This window comes from Podarcis melisellensis (genome assembly GCF_964234715.1).
Source record: "Podarcis melisellensis genome assembly, chromosome: 15".
Classification (NCBI taxonomy): domain Eukaryota; kingdom Metazoa; phylum Chordata; class Lepidosauria; order Squamata; family Lacertidae; genus Podarcis; species Podarcis melisellensis.
Genome location: NC_138532.1, coordinates 32376936 through 32391402, shown reverse-complemented (window position 1 = coordinate 32391402; position 14467 = coordinate 32376936). Strand labels below are relative to the sequence as shown.

At 42.9% G+C, this 14467-nt stretch overlaps 1 protein-coding gene across 3 annotated transcripts in view; it reads left to right on the top strand.

Moving 5' to 3' along the window:
- Positions 1–14053, top strand: part of RABEP1 (rabaptin, RAB GTPase binding effector protein 1) — a 51592-nt gene extending 37539 nt beyond the window's left edge. For all 3 annotated transcript variants that reach the window (XM_081890305.1, XM_081890304.1, XM_081890303.1), the window contains 8 exons: positions 2445–2561; positions 4423–4521; positions 6321–6461; positions 7928–8117; positions 9319–9374; positions 9685–9783; positions 9924–10040; positions 10530–14053. In XM_081890305.1, coding sequence (XP_081746431.1) covers positions 2445–2561; positions 4423–4521; positions 6321–6461; positions 7928–8117; positions 9319–9374; positions 9685–9783; positions 9924–10040; positions 10530–10631 — 921 coding nt within the window. In that variant the 3' untranslated portion in view covers positions 10632–14053. The remainder of the gene's footprint in view (positions 1–2444; positions 2562–4422; positions 4522–6320; positions 6462–7927; positions 8118–9318; positions 9375–9684; positions 9784–9923; positions 10041–10529) is intronic.
- Positions 14054–14467: the final 414 nt, after the last annotated feature.

Here is a 14467-nt window from a genome sequence, read left to right as displayed (position 1 = left end):
AAAACTTAGAATCCTTCCTCCCTGAAAGATCTGATAAGATTGCCATTATCACTGGACATTCGAAATATCTCACAAACAGCGACCTTTGAGTCTCAGTTCAAGATGTGACTAGTATATCTCTTGGATCATGAGTGTTTCTTGAGTTGTGGTTTCTTATCTGAAAGGCGGGAATCAATAGATGCATCTTTATCTGAGTCTGAACCCGCCCATCCACTAAACCAACCTGCTGAACTCCAGAGGTTCAGTATGGGCCCTAGTCAGCATGGCTGCGGTGGCTGGGGCTGATGGGTGTTGTAGTTGAAAACATCTGGAGGGCACCAGGTCGGGGGACGCTGCACTAAATTAAAACGGGAGGCAGCTGGTTTCTCAAAGGCTCAGTCTAGACCCAGCTGAGTCCCCAACACCTGGGACCCTGCATATTGCCCATCTGATAAGGTCTAACCACCTTCTCTTCTGTGGCAGCCGCAAAGCTGTGGAGCTCTTCCTGTTCTGCATCTCAGCTGCTGATTCCCATGCACAAGTCAAGAACAGGCAAATGAGAATGAGCAGCTGAAGTGCATCAGGCTTCTGAATCCTCTGTTGCTACTTCTAGCAGAGAGAGGACGGTAAAGAAGGCCTTTGGCTGCATCTGGGCTCAGGCAGGTGTGATCTGGGGGGTGGAGCGAGTGTTGTGGCCTTGGGCCTTGTGCAGTTCAAAGACTGCCCCTGCTAAAAATGTGTTGCAGAACAAGAACTTCTGTACTGTATTACTTTATTATTAAAATGTCTCACATAGAGTTGTCTTGCCCCTTCCCTTCTGTGCATAAGTGCCATCAGTTTTACTATTTTGGCAGAGTTGCAACACACACCAGGGTGGTGGAGGAAAGGGAATCTTCCTTCCTATTGCAAGTGTTACCAGTGTCAAAGCAGTTGTAATAAAAACCTCTTTGCTGTTTGTGCAAAACATAAAGTTTGGATGGTTTAGGGCTAGGCAATTCACAAATGAAGCATGACTCAAACTGTACTTTCAGTCAATATTCTTCTGAGATTCACATTTCTAGAAGTGGGGAGCCTGCAACCAACCCTCTGGTATTATAGAAGCAGCACTGGCCCTATTGGCTGGGTCTGTTGGGAACTGGAGTCCATTTGGAATTCTATAATAGCTGTAGGTTCCCAATCTCTGATGTAGAGACCTTGTTTGCAAGATTAGGGTTGGCTGAGGTTGAATTTTAGAGTTTGTTGACTCGGGGATGGTTTCCTGGATTGACAATCGTAGAGTTGTAAGGGACCCATAGGATCAACTAGTTCAACCCCCTTCAATGCAGGGATCCCTTCTCCACGTGATCAAGGAGGTCTACAGTACACCCAGTCACAATGCAGCACTCACGTTCTCGTATAATTAATTCGCAGGTCACTTGTGGCTGCAGGGAACTCTGCACTCCACCTCCCTCTGCACATCAGTGATAACAACTCCGCTATTGTTTGCATGAGAGGTGAGTCAAGAGCCCCTGAGTTTGTGCAGGGGCTCCTTTCCTCTCTTTCAACTCACTTCAGCCTCTGATTCACCCCTTGAGTTAAAATTGGAGGTTGAAAAGAGTTTGTGGGTTGTTAACCCAGGGCAACCTTTTTGCCAACCTGGTGCCCTCCAGATGTTTTGGACTGCAACTGCCATCAGCCCAACCCATCTGGAGGGCACCAGGTTGGAGAAGGCTGCCCTTGGTTCATTGATCATGTAGACAAGCCCCTCTGACAGACAGATTATGGTAACTGCTACCAGATTTTTCAGAGTCTCTCATGTCCAAAAGTTCAAGCTCTTCTTCACATTTAAAATATGTTACACTTCAGCTTTTTTGTGCATAGCTACACCTACATCTAGAAAACTTGGCATACTTGATTTTTGCAGTCTTTACAGAAAGCTTTTGATTTTTTTTGCAGAGAAGAAAAGGCAAGTTGTACAACATTTTGATTACAGTTAGGAAAAGAATTTTGATTACAGTTAGGAAAAGAATTCTTTGCAATGAATCAGTTGCTGCAGTGTTGGAAAAGGTTGCATCCTATACAAGGAGGCCTTTGGTCACAGCCACTCTCTCATCAAGAGTGCAAACATTAATTCATGGTGTGTGTTTTTAATCTACGGCAGTCTTGACCCCTCCAGATGTTTCGAACTACAACTCTCATCAGCCAAGGCAGTTGTAAGTTCAGAGCATCTAGAGAACATGAGGTCACTGAATGCTGACCTACTGGGATAGCTCAGTTGGTAGAGCATGAGACTCTTACTCGGAGGGTTGTGGGTTTGAGCCCCACGTTGGGCAAAAGATTCCTGCATTGCAGGGGCTGGACTAGATGGCCCTTGTGGCTCCTTACAACTCTACAATTCTATGATACTGTTGTTGGACAGTTGTCCTCACCCCACCCTCTTTTAGAAGAAAGGCAATTTATGGTGTGCTCTTGTCCTAACCACATAGGTGAAGAAGCTTCAGGTGATGTTGAGGCAGGCCAATGACCAACTCGAAAAAACCATGCGAGAGAAACAGGAGCTGGAGGAGTACATGAAACAAAGCACTGAAGATTCAGGAAATCAGGTACAGAAAACCTGGAGAGAAGCAAAATCCTAAAGGAAGAGCAGCAGTCTGCAGAAGGGTATCCTAGGCCTGAACCTTTTTCATTGTAAAACCCCAGAGTTCCCTGGAAGAACAGTTCAAGCTTTTAGCAGAACTGTTTTGAGTGTGTGTGTGTGTGGGGGGGGGGGAGAGACGTCTCTCTGACGATTGGCAACTACTACTGTTTTTAAAAAACAATTACTGGTATTGAAGAGCTTTCATTTATTTTCAGTTGCTGTTAATTGCCATGTAAGCGCAGAGCAACGTACATACAATTAATTAAGACAAAACAGTCCTTGCTGATAGGTTTGCTGTCTAAAAAGACACAGCACAAAAGCAAAAAAGGTATGAGGAGGGAAGAGGAAAGAAGTGGCCTCTTCTCATCTAACCCTGTACTCTCAAAGGTCAAGCATTTAGAGCCAGCTTAATACCTACCCAGTGTGAGATTTGGGAGAATAACTCAAGAAAAGCTGATGCTTCTATTCCAGCCCTAGATTAACCCCATATGTGTGATTTCCCTATGTAAACAGCTTCCCTTAATGGCAGTGATATAAAACAATCAACCAACCATGGAATTTTAGTTTGATATATATATTTTAAAAATATAGACAAAAGAAAAGGAAGAATGCATGATAAAACAATATCATAGTTAAGGGAAAAAGGAAACTCCCTAATTACAGAGTATCACAGGCAGGCTTCTGGGGACCATTAGAGTAAAACAAGCCAAGGATTTCCAGACTTCTCTATGTTGTTGTGTTCCGGCAGAAACGATAAAATCACCATCACCATGTATATAACTCTGGATAACATTGCATGCTTCTGATGAAATGGACTGTAGTCCATGAAACCTTATGCCATAATAAATTGGCAGGGGTGGTATTCAGCTAAGTTTTACACAGAATAAACCCATTGAGATTAATGAACATGACTTAAGTTAGGTCCATTAATTTCAAAGGGGTTTACGTAGTTGAATACCATATTTAATCTTCAAGAGGCCACAAGACTCCTTTGCTGCTTTTATAGCCTAAGGAGAAGTTTAGATGTGTGAAAGTTATGTAGCCAGATCATAGCCGGAAAAATATATGTGCGCAGCCTGAGGAAGTACCAACCACCTTGGGCCTGCCCATAAACAGCAAGTCTAGAGTGAGAGGCTAGGATGCTTGCTGTTTCCAAGAACTCTTCTCATTGTGAGACTTTTGCAGGTGAGCCGAGAGTTGGTTTTGCCCCTGGGTGAGAATCCAGAGGCTGAGAGGGAGAATGTGTCAGAAGGAAAATGAATAGATATTGATTTACATATATGAGTAACTTTGTATTAACTTGTATTACATGTACCAATAACTTTGTATCACATTTTTATACATCACTCTGCATTTTTGTAATATTTTGTTTTAAGTTGTCTGTTGTTGTTTCAGTTATCTGTACGCTGATCAGAAAGATTTTAAAAAATATTTTAAGCAGTATATAAATTGAGGAATCAAATGCATCTATGCTTGAATGATATGTGATCAGAAGCTTGAAGATCTTCCACATAGAAAATGGAAGACAAATGGAATGTATGTAATCATGGCCTCCCAAATTTTATCAACTGCTGTTGAGTAAGCTACTTGGGTGACTTCAGTTGCATGCTATATAAGAAACCATGTACCAGAAACTCCTGCACTAATAGACATCCCCACCAATCTGTCCGTGGCCCTTTCAACAATACTGAATTTAGTTTGAACATACTGACTGAAACATTGCAAGGGGCAACACACCATCTACTGAAAACTTTGTATAGTTCTTCCTTTTTGTGTTATATTTGTGTTGGTTGATAAGGTCTTCTTTCCCCCCTCCCCTTTAACAGATCTCCTCGCTTGTTGTTAGAGTTCAGGAGTCCGAGGCCCTGCTTAGCGAACTGCAACAGGCATTTTCTCAAGCCAGGAGAGATGTCCAGGACCAAATGGTAAAAGAAATGCAGACTTTTTAAAAATAATCTTGGGGTTTTGAATAAATAAATAATGTCGCTGTATGGCTTTTTACTCCAAATGACAGCCTTGCAATTATCCACTTGCCTGCCCTTCCAAGGCAAAGAATGGTTGATGCCAGGCAGTTAACAAGCTTAAGTGCTGTCCATCCTCACCTACATATATGTATATATATAGAGAGAGAAATAAGGAGATTGTACCTGGCTGACTCCTGACAGCAAAGCTAGGTGTGCATCTGTTTCCTTGCTCTTTCTGCTTATCCAGCTGTTGGAGGAGCCTAAATATGCACATGGTGGTGGGGAACCCATCAAGATGGCCACTTTCTAAGGAATATTAAGAAAGGCAGGGGAAGGGGGCGCTGAGGACACTGCAGCAATAAGAGTAGGGATATCTCAGTTGATCATGTCCTGAGAGATGCAGAGGAATCCAGCAGAGCTTCTAGCATGGTGTGGTGGTTAGAGTGCTGGGAGACAAGGGTTCAGTCCCCACATGAGTCACAGCCTCAGACTAACCTACCCTACAGGGTTGTTTGGGGGATTAAATGCAATGGGGTGGGGAGAGAACCATGTGCACTACCTTGAGCTACTTGGAGAAAAAAGGTGAGATACAAATGCAATAAATAAGTAATAACATAATGATGGATTCTGCCTGCAGTGTAAAGGCCAGAAAGGGTGTCTTGTTAGAAGGTGGTAAATGCTCAACCTAAAGACTCTTGGGGACGGTTGATGGCAGAGGTTTTATGTCTTCCATCTTGTCCTGGGGTAGCTTATTCTTATCCAGCAATGGCCTGTATTGCTTCCATGGCTTTTGAACCCACTCTATCTGCACACTAGAACAGTGGGAAAAGTGGATTAGGGATTACACAGGTGGGATTCAGGTATCTATGAGCCCAAAGTGTCTTCCTAGTGTCGTTTGTTGCTGGCTCTGTCCCATAAACTTCACAGTGATAGGAATGGACACTAGGCTAGAAATGTTTGCCCATGTCTTGACCAGTGGGTCAGTCTTCCATTCAGGAGACAGGCACAAAATATGCCTATCATAAACTGGTTTTTGCCTTTAACTTCCTTCTTTTTCATATGTAAGTGCAGATACTGATTTTAGATTTTGTAATACCTTTTCTTGACTGGCAGTGTAGATTTTTCTTCATAATGTTACCAACCATGAAATTGTTTTACTGATGAAGGCTGAATGCAAAGTTTGTAAACAGCAAATGCATACTTATTTGCACACTCAGTTCTGAGCAGTAGAACAGTTCTTGTCATCCTAGTACTGGGTGTTTGCAATTTTTCTTTTCACTTCATGTAACAAGATTCCTTTTTTTGTCTGTTTACCTTCGGAATCATGTCGGTATGAATTATTGTTCAATTGTGTCTGCTGCAATCGATTTTACTTTCAGTGTTAAACTTTTCTAAGGCTATTAAAGCTCTTTGAGGTAATTGAGAACTCTGACCTTGCAATGGAGCAAGGGCAACCTTGCGGACAAAAAAAGACACATCTATCCTTTACTGCTTCTGGCAATAAGCTGTTTGTTGGAATGAGAAACCATGATGCAATTGATATTTGGTTGGTTAGTTATAAGGTGTTTTTCTGCAGCAGTTTAATTCCCACTGATTCATAAATAATCTAAAATCACTTCCTATTTCCAGTCTGGGGTAGGTGTTGACACAAAGAGAAGTAGTGTTTTACCTTCCGTGAGCTTAGAAAATGTTGGAGATGCAACTTCATTGATTTTGAAACCGTGACTTTGAAATATTTGTGTGTGTTTTTTCCACCGGAGGCTGTCCTGACGCAGTCGAGGGAACATGTCTCAGAGGAGTTATTGAGACTCCAGAAAGACAATGAAAGCCTTCAAGGAAAACATTGCCTGCATGTCTCTTTGCAGCAGGCTGAAGACTTTATCTTGCCAGAATCTGGAGAGGTAGGAAAATACGTTTGTGGTGATTGACTGGAAGTTATTCTCAACATTAAAAGCTCAGGGAGATAGTTGAGTAAAGATGTACAAGTTAGTTTCAGGTGCCTCTGTGTCCACACAAACACAAGGATTCTCACTTCTGCCCCAGTGAGAGGTTAGGTTAGTACCTGTTGATCTTAACTTCTGGGCACATACACAAGTGAGCCTGCTGTGCACACAAGTGTGACAATGAAATGAATGCCTGTTCCTTTAAAAGTCCAGTGTACCTGGGACAATGGCCTAACCTTCCCCATTGCATAGCAACCTGCCTGTCACATTTCCAAAATCCTCCATGCATTCAGGCTGGAATTCCTCCCTTGATGGTTCTGTCTACCAGGAGCAGTGTTCGAAACTCCCATAGTTTTAGGTGCATTTTGCGATAGGGGGTTTCATTACCACGAGCAGTTTCTGAGCTCGGGGCGCAGTACTGTGCCTAAGATTTCAGATTAAAACTGCAGAGTGGAAGGAAAGGAGGACCTTTTTCTGCCTCCCCACTTCCAGCTACTCTCTTAAGACTGGATAAAAGACCCTCTTAAGAATATTAGGGGGTGGGCAAGGGAAGGACTAGACCATGTGAAAAATGAACATAATATTTTAGCTGCAGTTCATTCATTGTCAGCTTTGTATACTTGTTATAAAAAGTGTGCCTAGACATTCCATTGCTGTGCCCATAACCTGTGTTTAAGGTGCCATTTAGCTCCTAGCTTTCATATCTCAGTTTCTAACACTGACCAGGAGTGGGTTGAACATCTCTGTCTCTCGATTCTCACCTTTTCACTTCCTCCTTCCTGGGTTGCTGAAAGGTGCCAATGATCCATCTCTTTCTCTCTGTCAGATACAAAATGTCCCAAGTTTCATCCCCTAGAGGTGAGCCCAAGTCTAATTGGCCATACCTGATTAATTGGCCATACCACCTTCCCCCATCAGTTCCCTCCCCTGACTCTACAGGGTGAAAAGAAATAAGATTTCCTAGAAAATGTGACATCTCTTTACTGAATATCATGCTTGATCCTTGCTCCCTCCTCACTAGTATGTATTTTCCAGTTGTACTCTAGGAATTTCACACAGGTGCCTCTTTGCTGAGACATCATTCTCTGCTTGAGGACTTTGCTCTGGTGTCTTTAGGCCATGGGACCTTGCTGTCAGATGCTCCTCAGTGTGGATCTCTACTTCCACAACATTTCTTCCTCACCCTGCCACCATCCCCCAACTGACTTTCAGAAAGAGATTATCTACCATTTGGACACACAGCTTTTTTGGGAGGGGAATCTAATGTTGGTTTCTCTCTTTAGTGTTTACTTCCCTCTTCTGCTAATTTTAAAACCGGTTTCTACAGGGGGCAGGGTGGTAAATATTTTGTTACGCTAGGGCTGTGTCTGGGCATGGGAAAGAGAGAGTGCTTTGTTCTAGAACTGTGTCAACCTTCCTTTCAGGAACTCCGCGACCTGGTCCTCAAATATCGGGAAGACATCATTAGTGTGCGGACAGCAGCAGACCACCTGGAGGAAAAGCTGAAGGCGGAGATTTTGTTCCTGAAAGAGCAGATTCAAGCTGAGCAATGTTTGAAAGAGAACATAGAGGAGACTCTGCAGCTGGAAATAGAGAATTGCAAAGAGGAAATAGGTTAGAGAAGGGCAAGTTCTGGGCCTGGAGGGAGAGGGCAGCACTGAGCCCCAGAGCAGAAAGGTACCCTGAGCTGGAAGGAAACTGCTCCTCTAGTTGCACAGAAGGATCAGTGCCATTCATTGCATCTAAACCACACTTCTTAGGTGTTCAAAGTGCTCTGCAATATCTTGAAAGTTAGTTTTCCACTTCTCGTCTCCCATATTGAGAGGAGCATCCCAAGAAACTTTTTCAGGGTCATGCCCAATGTGCTTTAATGAAACCACTTGAAAAAAGTCCAATGTTTGAAATGGGATATTGTAACCAAATAACTGGCTAGTTGAAATTGATATGGGAAATTGAGTACTTGTTTCCTCATCCTGCCTCTAGCTGCTGCTTCTTGACCCTCCTTGCCTCCTTAGGGTTGCCAGTTCAATCGTCTAGTGGCAGCAGACGTAGCATGCAGCCTGTCCACAGCACTTATCCTCTTCTCATTTCCTCTGCCTCAATCAGACACTTCCCCTTTCCCTAGGCTCTTCCACACTCAAGTGCACTCCTCCTCTGGCCATCTTGCTTATGGAATTCCCTGCTCCCCTTTCTAGAACCTTTTCCCAGTCCTCAGCCTGCCATACAAAGGTATTCCTGGCTGTAGGGTCTGTGTGAGACTTTAATCATAGCCAAACACAACAGTGGTTGTGATTTTTTTTAAAAAATGATTTTATCTTTTTGTAAACAGCTTTGAGGAGTTGGTTTTGGGGTTGTTGGGTTTTTTTGCAATCAAGCAGGGTGTAAATATTAGGAAATAAAAATAAGTACATAAACAAGCTTTTCCTTCCCCCATAGAAACTTCTTATCTCTACTGATTTTAGATAGATGGCACAAGCTTTGTGTCACAGGACAAGGTGCTTCATATTTATGCCTGAGAGCTAGTAGGTTCCTGAGAACAGAGCACAGGTATGAGGTAGCCACCTGCCACTGCTCAGCCTCCTTCCCTTTGCAAAGGGAGGGCAGGGCCCTAATATTCCGTGCCAAGATAAGTTGAGAGGAAAAAATCAGCAGCTAAAGGCTCAGACAGGAACATACACCTTGAAATATGATGAACAGTCTTTTATGGAATTCCATCGGTGAGAAAGAGGTGTTGGTGACTTTAGTCCCTACCTGGCCAGCATGAGCTGAACACAAGGTTGGTTAATGAGCTGAAAGTCTCTCTCTTCTCTTACAGCTGCTGCTTCCAGTCTGAAAACAGAACTGGAGAGAATTAAAGCAGGGAAGGAGCAGGTAAGGGTTCCACCTGGATGCTTTAGGGGATGTTTGACATGCTCTGGTGAAAAACAGCCTCTCTCTGTCCACCTTGTAGCAGCAGCCCCTGGAGAGCAGGTGGGTGTCACTTGCCCAGGAGTTGCAGTTGGGGTAAGTTTTCTGGGGCTGTTCAATAAAGGAGAGTGTTTGTTGACTGTAGGCTTTTCCATTCTCGTTTTATTAAAGGCCAGGGAATTGTAAGATTTAGTTAACTTGCAGTCAATTCATGCATGTGAATGCCAGACAAGGGCAGTGTTGAACCTTATGCAACTTATTCTTGATTTTACAGTTGGAATCCGCCTTGAAGGAGAAAAACCAACAGCTGGAAAGCTTACAGGAAAGGAGAAACAGCCTTGAGGAGCAACTGAAGAAGGAGTTGGCTGCAAAGGTAACTATTAATGAAAATAGGGTGTGCTCATGTAAAAAAAAAGGGGGGCCCATTATTTGCCACTCCAATGCCCCCTGACCATCAGGGCCATCTTACAGTGCAATGATAAGCCCTTTCATGCAAATTAAAACTTGTTTCAGGCAAACCTGGAGCAGCTGATGTTTGAGGAGAAGAACAAAGCTCAGCGGCTGCAGACGGAACTGGATGTTAGTGAGCAAGTGCAGAGAGATTTTGTGAAGCTTTCGCAGACCCTTCAGGTAGGGTTGTTGGCACAATTGGTGAGGCACTGAATAAACCAAGGGGAGATTCAGAAGAGATTTTCCAAGCTGGACTGGGTGGGCTCTAATGCCTAGTAATAGTAGTAAATCGACAGCTAGTTGCCTTGATTATTATTATAGTCACTTAGTGCATCTGACAGTGTATATAATAATAACAACAATAATAATAGCAATTGTGGAATAATTTACACTGATTTATGTTAGTTAAACCATACTCTAAAGAAAGTCCATCTTTATCATCTCTCTACAGTAACACCCCAGTACCCAAAGAGCCTTTTTAATTTCTTCCCCTCTGATTAAAATGTGCTCTCATTCATTAAAAATGTTTCCCACCTATTGATCAGCTTTAGCAGCACAACAGAAAACAATCCATAAGGGCTGACAGGTTTTTCATAGCAGTTTACAGTATTTTTATGATATAAGGTCTGGGAACCCGGATATAATGAACCAAATTATTTCCCTCCCTAGGTCCAATTGGAACGGATCCGGCAGGCAGATTCCCTGGAGAGAATCCGTGTGATCCTCAACGACACAAAACTGACAGACATTAATCAACTGCCTGAAACATGACACCCTCCATAGCAGGGCTCTAAGGCTGCAAAATTTTTGTTTTGTTTTGTGTTTGTTTCTGGTTTTTTTTTAAAAGAAAAACCCTCATCTTTATAGCAAAACATTTAATAATTATTATTTAACTCTTAACTGAAAGCAGCAGAAGATGACACAGGGGAACAATGATCCAGGCTGTGTTTCTGGAAGGGAGAGATGGCTTTGTGTTGGGGGCAGAAAAGTGTCAGATGCAGAGATGAGCAAGATGCTTTTTTTGCGGGGGGCTTTAGTGGGGGACCGGACTTGTCAAAATAACCACCCTATCCTCCCTCTCTCAACTCCACCCCTACTCTGGAATTCGGCTCTCTTCTTTCTCTCACCTCTTCCCATTAAAAACAAAATATTGTGGTGAAGGTAGTTCTGCAAATCAAATCTCCCCTTCTCCCCAAACCATATTTTGGAGCGAAGCTGTTGAACTCCACCCCAATGAAGACTGAAGGGCTAACAGGGGTATTGAGTGAGAGAGCAGGCTAGGCAGATGCTGGTCTAGCATGCTGTATGAATATTTTATATTAAAATATGAATTTATCTGCAGGACACTGGATTTGGGGTTTTTGAGCTCGGTGCACACATTGTATCTCGTATGTTGTGCAGGAGGAGACCAATTGCTGTTGAAAAGTGTGATGGGACAGGATGTTTGGGGGATGGGGGGCAGTGTAGATGAGAAGGCTCTGAAGTTGTCGAAAGAGAGGACTTGGCCTTCGGGGGAAAGCGACCACTAGAAATAAAAAGCTTCGCCCTGCAGATTGTTGGGGCAAGAGAATGGGTGGCAAATGCACCCTGGAACGGCTGCAGGAGCAGTTTGAAAACAACACTTTTTGTGTTGCCTTTATTTCAGAGGTGGCAGGCAAAGATATCCTGCCCTAGTCGAGCTGAAATTTAGGATCTTTTCATTTATGGGAGGGAGCTATAGCCCACCATTCCTCCCCTCGAAGTGTGTGTGTACGTGCGTGTTTTTTGGGGGGGTATTTAATCTGAATAGAACGGACAGAGGATGGAATTAGGTTTTTTATGACTCATTAATAAAACAAACATGTGGATTTCAAGGCACCGCCAACAAAAAGTGGAGCAGGTGCTTTTCAGACTCACAGATTTAAAAGCTGTAAAATATGCCGCTCTTTTAAAACAGATTCTGAAACGGCGGTTAAGCTTCAATGGAATCATTCTTGGATATGCCACTTGAGATGCAGACTCCCCTTGCTGTAGACTTGGAAGCTGATCATGGTCTGGCCCCGTTGTAAATCAGTGGGACCTCCATGCAACTCATTTGCCCTCTGCATCTAACCATTTGAGCATGAAGGCAGGGGTGGAATGTACTGCAGAGTTTGGAAGAAACAGGCTTTGAGGCAGAGCCACCATGAAAGAAACTTTATTTGCAGGTTCAGACGTATCAAAAGTATTTTTGATTTCTCTCAACCATGATTCCCTGCATTTCCAGTAAGAGCGTATTACTTCCTAGAAAGTGCATCTTAGAAGAAGGGTTGTGTGAAATGGGCAAGGCGTGCTGTATCCATGAGCTGCAGCTCCCTTGCATTCCTAGCTTTTTCCTGTAGCAGAACAGATCACCTTCAACAGGGAGGTGCTTTGGGTGCAAAGAGCAGCCCATCTCCCCTTTCCCTTTCTGTTCCTGCTACTGAAAGACCAGCCATTGCTCCATGAAGCTGATTTGCTGGAATGAGCCTAGCATGGTCCTTAATATAATCATGTTCACCATTACCTGATTATTTCCCAAACAACTAGTGATCTGAAATTCTGCTTCATATTTTATCAGTGTAAGAGGAGGAATTACCAGAGTTCCTTGCCCCCACCCCGCTCCTGCCAAGGGTCCCATTCCAGACTTAACCACTTGGGGCCAGAAGTAATCAGTCACTTTGGCTGTTCTGCAGGTTTCTGTTGTGCTGGAAGCTATCGCCTATGGGGAGTCTCTTGCTCAGTGTGGTTCCACCCACATAATTGCTACAGAATCAGAAAACACTTGGTGGAATCCAGTCTGTTTGTGTGTATGCGTGTGTGTTTATGGGAGGGGTGGAATACTGCAGCAGTAAAGAAATGGCAAGGTTGGGACGCCTACTGCTGTGAGGAACATTTGCAACCAGCAGGATTGGGAGAGAAGAACCTAGTCGGCATTGACAAGTTTCTTTGGATTGTTAATTCTGTCCTTGAGGCTGTAGGGGAGGTTTTCCTATTTCTTCAAGCATGCCTGAGGCTAACTCTCCCTGTTTTGCTCCTGCCATTTCAACATTGCTAAATCTTTTTCAGTATGAGTCAGGATGGATTTAGTGACTCTCCTGTCCACCTTCTCTGGTGAGCCATCTTTGGAAAAGCACCAACTAGTCAGCTTTATTTAACTATTTGTCTTAAAGTGGTTAGAAACTGGTTAAATAGGAAGAGAACGGTATAGCATGTAGAGTAGCACAATAAGACCATTACTGAACTCGTTACAGCTTATGCATTGAAGAGCAGTACTTTGCGAGGTCAGGTGCTTGATTAACTGAGTTTTTCCATCCAGATGCCTAGTATGGCTTCAGACACAACAGGGGAAGGATGTTTTCAGCTCCTGAGGACAGGGGAATAGATCAGCAGTACTAGATTTTAAAACTTTCATAGTTGTAACTAAATTAACAGATGATTGACAGTGTAATGCAGAAATTCTCAAACCTAGAACCCAAGATATACACAGGATGAATTAAAGAAGCCGTCCAAATAATTTAGAAAAGGGAAAATAATTTTGTTCAATGCCGGGAAATCCTCAGTGAAAGTAAATGATTTAATTGTGGACATAATTTCTTGTATAATTAAGCTTCCCCCCCCTCTTTTTTTAAAAGGGAAAGTTGTGCCCATCTGACCTTAGGTCCTGGCTCTCTTGCTGTAAAGGATTGCTTAATTTGTACCATTGGCTTTCAGGGTTACGCACTGAGCCTTAGCTACTACAAACAGGGAATATAATACAGTAACTCTTGAAAAAGGGGCTGTGTGCAGAATTTAAGAGAAAAAGCCTGCAAGTTTTAGCTCTGTTCTGTATACTTGTACAGTCTTAATATGTGCAAAATAAGTTCTTGCAGCATGTCTAACCTGTTAACATCTTCTTTACTTGACTCCTGTGCCATTGCTATACAACCTCTTAAAGCATGGTTTGGATAAGAATAAGGGTAGGAGGCAGGCAAGTCATCTATAAATATAGTCCCTTAAGAAAAAAATTAGTTAAGCCTTTAAATTCCAAATGAGTGTCTGGAATACTACATTCCAATGAACCAAGCCTCTGGTGTCCTGTGAAACTGTGGATGTAAAATTCTCCTGTCTACCAAATTCAGAAATGTAACCATTTGTTAACTGTATTTGAAGGTGTATCCTTAAGAAGTGTTCCAAATTAAAGGAGGTAAAAAGTATTTTGTGATCCTTCTCATACTTCCTTTCTGCCCAGGTGAATGTTAGGTCATGAGGCTAGAAAGAGATCTGTGACACCTTCCTCAAAATGGTCATAGTAGGGGACCAGTCTAATGTTCTGTTCATCACTGAGCCTAAGGATTTGTTTCCATTATTATCCTGTGTTAAATCATCCTTATGACATCATGGCAAGTTCTGACTTGCTTTTATGCGCAGATGTGAACTGCAGGTTGCAGGGAGGGCAAATTACTGTATTTACTCAAATGTAATGCACACGTTTTTTGGCCAAACTACATCGCAAAAATTAGGGTGCACATTAAATTTGGTGCCACCAGCAAATAGTTTTTTGGTTTCAATGTTTTTGAAAATTGTGGTGCGCAGTAGATTCGATGGCAAATTAGATTTGCGTAAATACA